Below are 6,409 nucleotides of genomic sequence, written 5' to 3'. Positions count from 1 at the left end.
GCAACTGACTGCACTCAGACCAAAGGGGGCTGAATAATTACGCACACCCCACTTTGCAGTATGATTCTTTAAGTTGCATTGTTTTCCCTCCCACCAATCATTTCTATGTTCTCTTTCACTACACCTAGAAACCCTCTGAGGTCAAAATTTTTTTTTTTTTTTGTAATTTATTTATTTATTTTTCCATCTGGCAGCTCTGTTTTCCACATCCTTTGACCAGGATGTCCTCTATCCCTTTTTGGCACAAACCATCTTAACTTCGCTTGCTTTATTTCCAAACCATTGAACCTAATCTGGTTCTCCTACATGCTTTATATAACTCTTGTTCCCCTGGTCACTCAAGAAAACTCTTAGCATCTTCAGCCACCGCATAATGTTCTTGTTTTTGTTTGTTTGTTTTTGTTCTACTGTCTCCAAACGTATAGCACAGCAGGTCATACTACCATCATAATGTGCCATTGCTAAAAAAAAAACTAAATCGTAACATATATTTTTGGGTGTTACATGGTAACCGTTTGAAACAGTGATCAAACTTGCCATACTAATAGGATTTTTTAGTTTTCATGTAAATCTGATGACGTAGATTATTATGTTTATTTCTCAAACTTTGCAGCAGTTTCCATGTGCTCTAAATATCTTAACGTTGTTTGAACATGTCTTTTTTTTTTGGAAATATGTATAAACTGCTATATTTTCAACAGTTCCATCTGGAGAAGGATGTGAGGATCCCAAAAAGAGAAATGCTGAGGTGATTGTGAGCTCTCAACCTCCATATAGACATGGGGCTACGGTGACTCTCAGCTGCCCGTCTGGATACGAGCTAACCGGATCAGGTACCCAGACATGTGGAAAAGGTGGTCTGTGGTCACCAGGAATTCCAGAATGTGCACGTAAGTCAGATGTTAATAATAAATATTTTATGTGATTAGCTTTATCAGATAATACTCTACATGGGCAAAAAACTGGCTTCCTTTTTAAACGACATTGTTATTTTATTAAGTTAAAATAGATTAAAAAAAAAAACTTCAACTTTTTTTTGGTGTATATTTGTTCAATGTCAGTTTCATCATATACTGAAAGTAGAATTTTTTATTTTTATTTTTTTATTTTTTAAATTTCAAATAACAAATGGAAAGCATGCTTTTGATAAACCAGAAGCATGCAGTTCACAGGGATTGAAAGAGACTTTTCAGTGTACTCAGGGGTCATTTGTATAAGTTTAGCAATTTTGCTGTCTCTTCCTTTGGTTTTCATTGGTGTTTGTCTTTTTTTTTTCTTTTTTTTTCCCTTTGCTTCACCTCCAGTGGACAGTGGAAGTGGCAGTGGCAGTTCTAATCGTGTTCTTATTGGCGTTTTGGGTAAGTTTGAAATTTTGAACTTTTATAGTAGATCGTGAATGTACAAACATGAGGGTGAACCAAAAAGATTATGTTTATATTACAGCATGCTTATCATATTTTTATGATACACATTGAGAACATATGAGTAATTAGTATTTAAATGGCAGTATTTTAGTATAATATAGTATTTTTTTTTTCTTTGATGTTATATTAAGGTTTGTTTTTTGCCTTTCTTTTAATGACTGTACATTTAAAAAAATTACAGTTGGTGATTGGGTCAACTTGTTGGTTACACTAATTATTTATATAATGTTATCAATACACAATGCTTGTAAACCATTAAGTCTAGGATGTCCTGCAGCCGCAGCACACCTCTGTCTGATGGAAAGTTAAACAAGCTGCAAATGTTTGTATAAAAAACGGATGATGGCTTTGTAAACCAGTGTAGTTCTGCACTAAAGTGATTTATAATAACTGTAGTTATGCCACACTAGTGACCTATTATCTTATTACCTGAGTTAACAACTATAGTATGTTCAGAGTATGTTCTGCACAGTCCAAAGGGGATTACATTTCAGTAAAATTGAAAATAACAAGATTGCAGAAGAATGCAGTCTTTTTTTTCTTTTTTAAATTAACGAGAATTCTTTACCTTGGTTTATTTCATTGACTGTCTCCTCACTTGAAGACTATTTGACAAGTCTGATTTTGTTTTCCACCTTCTTTTGTTAAATACTACTCAGTTATTTGCCAGGATTATCTTTATTTAAAATTGTATCATCATTATAACAGTCTCCTATATTCTCGTGTCATTATTACCTTTGTGGCCTTATCTAATAGGTTTTCAGTCACTAAGCTTTTTTTTTTTTTAAATGTTTCTTTGTTTTTTGTTTTTTTTAAATTAATTTTTCCCCTCTGCCCCATCAAAGTGGCCATCGTCATCGTTGGAGGCATTGTTGTTGTTTGTTGTGTGTTTTACCACAAAAACAGCAAAAAAGAAAAGCGGTAAAGTTATGTTTTATTGAACTTTGCTGACTAACCCTTGAAATAGCTTTGTCCTTGTAATGGCTTTGTGTTGTTTGCTTCTCAGCTACTCATTAATTTTCCAGCTTTTCTTTCTATCCAAGCTTTCTATAATCTTAGTGTTGCATGTTGAAACTTTGTACTTTTCGCAAGGCTTCCTGGATAATGTATTTCTCTACTACAGTGTTATTTTTCCTACACAGAGCTGTAGGGTTTAGCTCAGTCTCAAATGACCTATGCTGGTTTTAATCACATTTTTGATAATCACAATTAAATTAAAAAAAAACCCCAGCCAATTTCAGCTGGTAGTAAAGCATGTAGTGTTTTAAAATGATGAATGAGGTGAGTAGTGGTTTAAATTGTGTTGTTACATACAACATTTTTCATATGTTGATGCTTGGCTATGTCCCTTTCTGAGGCAATGCGACTGCTGTGAATACCACGACAGAGATTTTGTTTCATTTGCATTAGCTTATGTACCATAGCTAATTCTTAGATTTCAGGGCTGTGAATATGGTCAAAAGAAATGCATCTAATTTTTTGGATTTTTAAAACTTTCTATTGTTTAAATTTACCTGTACAATGGGAAGTGTGTGCCATACCAGTGACACATTTCCAGAGAAGCGTTGTATGAAACTCGGTGGCTTTCCTGTTGTGGACTTCAAAGTCTTACACTTCGGTGTTGGACTTGACAAACTGAGGGTATCAGTGAGGTAGATTCGCATACATATAATACAATCTATAGTGGAGGATAGAACTTGCTGTGTTCAAATATTCATCGTGGATTGGGGTGCTAGAGTTAAATTTGCTTTTAGGATCAGTAATGTCTGCGATAAACTGGTAAAACGGTGGAGGTTATTATTCAGTGATATTTATTTATTTTATTTTTTTAAATGTGACAAGGGAGCATTTGGTGGCGGTATAATCGTTTCTTCCTGCAGAATCTTATCACTATTTGTATTTATAAGAGAAATATAAACAGCCCAAATAGTATGTAGGCATTGTTTACAAAGTATATTGTAATCTCTTTAGTCGCATGAAGGATTTAATTACGTTTTGGAACATTGATATTAATTTGCTATTTATTTTAGCTTTGATTGGAGTCTTAAAAAAAAAAAAAGCCAAATATGCTGTTATTGATGAAGTTTTATTGACCTGTTTGTTTCTGCTGACAGGAATGAACAGGTAATATTTTGTATCTCATCAAACAAATTTGGCTGTTTTGACTATAAGAGGTGAAAGAGTAGCTGCCGGCACGGGTGCTGCTTGTGTGGGGTGGTCCTTGTGGATGAGTGGTATGTAGGCATGTGGTGGTTTCTGTGGACTTCTTCATTCCATGTAGCTTTCTGTTTGCTTTGTTGTGTATTATCAATAATGTTGACCAGTCATTACTGGATTACAGCACTCGAAGAGGCAATACTGACAAAGATGCTACAAATGTTGGAGAGGAAGTACTGTAGCACTCTCGGTAAGATGATGGATCTTGAAGAACACTTGAGCTAATTTATGTAAAACAAACAAATAATAAGATTAATGTGATAATGTAGATATACATTGTCATATAATTTCACTCATGTCCATAATGTATGTTCAGTGATGGTCTTTTTCCTTTTTCTACCTTGGCTGAACTTGTGAAACAACTGTTTCAGTACTCAAACATTTTTTTCCTTTCTCTACAGGTTTGCAGGGGGTTTTAGACTTTTCCAAAAAGTATATAATTACAATTATTTATTTACTTTATTTCTTTTTTTCAGTAAGCATGGCAGCCTGGCTACTCCACGACTGCTGTCTATAAAAACAGCTTCCTAAGAAGAATGTCAAAGGACCAGTCTTTGAATGTACGTGCCCTCTGTGTACACGCATTTGCCTGAAGTTTCTGAGCAACTGTCTTAAAATTGGTTTCCAAAGACCGAGAAACATCTTTGGATTGGGACATGTTATGCTTCGAGTGGCTTGTCTCATGACTTTCTGTATTCTGATCATTAGGAAGAAACGTATAAATATTTATCAGAAAAGCTTAAATTCTATGTTTAATTTATCTGTTGCACTGTAGTAAAGGAACACCACTTGACCATTGTTGTTCATTTAAACAGATGGTGTAAAATAAGCAAAATTAGCACATTGTCTGTTTGGTTGTCATATGGCTTAACTGAAGTTTAGCCAAAATGATTAGATACCATGTAACTACTCATTTGGATCAAATAAATTTGTTGGAACAGTTTGGTGTGTATATAGGACTGCTGGTTGATGAACCAGTCCTGTACTTACGACTTGCAGAAAGAAAGGGGGGGGGGGAAGAAGAAAGTTGGATCTGTAAAATAGCCCCAAACCTAAATGTAAGGCATCATTAATTGTTTTAGCTTGTGCTTCATTTAAATAGTTGTGAATTTCATAAATGTGACCCCAGTTATTGGGTGTAAAAACTTCCTGCAGTGTTTGGCCTCTAATAATGTCACCACCTTGTTTTGTTTTTTTTTTTGAATTTGCCAAAATGAGTTTAAAGTCTCTTAATGTATGCTCAATCATCCAGGAAAGGAAATCCCAAAAAGTTGATTCTGTTCATCTGAAGACGTCACTTGGATGAGTGATGAAACGTTTCTCCCACTGGAAATGCTACGATGAACAGAATCAACTCTTTGGGATTGAGTTTCAAGGTTTCATTGACAAGGGGGAGAAAAAAAATCTTAAACTTGGATTTCACGTCTTTTAAACGTCTTTGTGGATATCAGCCTGTCACTGCATCAGTTTTTTGTTTTTGTTAATGATCTTTTGACTACTCACTGTTCAGGACATGAAGATAAATATTTTGAGTATTAGCACACTTGCCTTGCTTAATATTTATTTATTCAAATGAAATCTTTTTTTTCCTTTTTAAGTAGATTTAAATTGTTTTCTTTGGGACAAAATTTTATATTAATAAAATGAATGAAGACAACTGTGTGCCAAGCTCCTCTTGATAATGTGCATATATGTACACAAGCTTTTACAGATTTATAATTGGATTAATAAATTCCAAATAAAATGAGTAAATTATTGTTGCTACTCAACCGTTATAAAAAAAAAAGTATTGGTTCACCACTGTTTTCTTCATATTATGCTAGGAAGTTTTGATTTTGTTTTTATAAATATATCTAAACAGTCAAGGATACATGGAAAATACGGTATGTATTCAGTCTTTTCTTTTGGAAGAGCTTTTATTACATGGTGGAACATAATGTGATGGTACTTTTCTGAGTTCAAAATCTCATCAATTTTCACACCACTCAATGAAATGTGTCCCCAAATTATGATGAAGCCTCTACCCTGTTTTACAAATGACTTGCATACACTCACTGGTCTACCTCTTCACTGACCACCTCCATACACATCGATAACAATATGTACCAAAATTCCAAGTTGCATCGATCACTGTATTAGACCTTTGTTAGTGATTTTCAGTTGAGTTCTTGTGTAATTTAGTGTTCCTCACACTCCCTTAAGAATGGCTTCCTGACTGCCACCATTCCACTGAGACGATGACTCGTCAATGAACAGTAGAGGAATCAACTGAAGGGCCAGATGTATCTCTCAGGTCCCGTGTCAGCTCTTTGCTGATTTTTTATTATTATTATTTTTTTAATAACATGACTTCTAAAGGCCTGACACTTTTTCGTCCTCCGATTCTCCAGTTTCTTCAGTTGTTTAAGGGCATATTGAAATGCCAAGTGTCCGACTAATCGCTCTTTGGGGATCACTTTGTTGATGCAGGAATTATATTTTTCACCTGTCAAACTGTGTTAGCCTTGGTATGTTCCATAGATAAAACTGCAATGTGAACTTTGTTTTTCCTGTGACAGGCTGCCTATTGAAAGAATAACACAAATTCTGTCTTATGTGTACTTACAACACTGGTTTATGATGTCTTCAGTTTCACCTTAAGGTGCCTCTGTTATGATTTGGATAATACGTCAGTTTTAAGTTGTTTTCACAAATGAAAAAAAAAGATCAGGTGCATGGACTGTACAGAAAATGGTTGAAGACAAAAAAAAGTAAAATAAAAAATATAA

General features: G+C 34.4%; 1 protein-coding gene across 4 annotated transcripts in view; it reads left to right on the top strand.

The window, feature by feature from the left end:
- Positions 1–4,789, top strand: part of LOC102195926 (membrane cofactor protein-like) — an 11,479-nt gene extending 6,690 nt beyond the window's left edge. For 2 of the 4 annotated variants that reach the window (XM_013914891.1, XM_013914889.1), the window contains 5 exons: positions 702–890; positions 1,305–1,358; positions 2,270–2,345; positions 3,766–3,831; positions 4,118–4,185. In XM_013914891.1, coding sequence (XP_013770345.1) covers positions 702–890; positions 1,305–1,358; positions 2,270–2,345; positions 3,766–3,823 — 377 coding nt within the window. In that variant the 3' untranslated portion in view covers positions 3,824–3,831; positions 4,118–4,185. Of the gene's footprint in view, positions 1–701; positions 891–1,304; positions 1,359–2,269; positions 2,346–3,765; positions 3,832–4,117 lie in introns of all 4 variants that reach the window. The other 2 variants (XM_013914890.1, XM_005749027.2) reach the window with 2 other exon arrangements.
- The last annotated feature ends 1,620 nt before the right edge of the window (positions 4,790–6,409 follow it).

This window comes from Pundamilia nyererei, unplaced genomic scaffold, assembly GCF_000239375.1.
Source record: "Pundamilia nyererei isolate P.nyererei 1_Seehausen unplaced genomic scaffold, PunNye1.0 scaffold00235, whole genome shotgun sequence".
NCBI classification, from domain to species: domain Eukaryota; kingdom Metazoa; phylum Chordata; class Actinopteri; order Cichliformes; family Cichlidae; genus Pundamilia; species Pundamilia nyererei.
The sequence above is the reverse complement of the archived record's forward strand: the minus strand, read 5'-3'. Positions and strand labels throughout refer to the sequence as shown.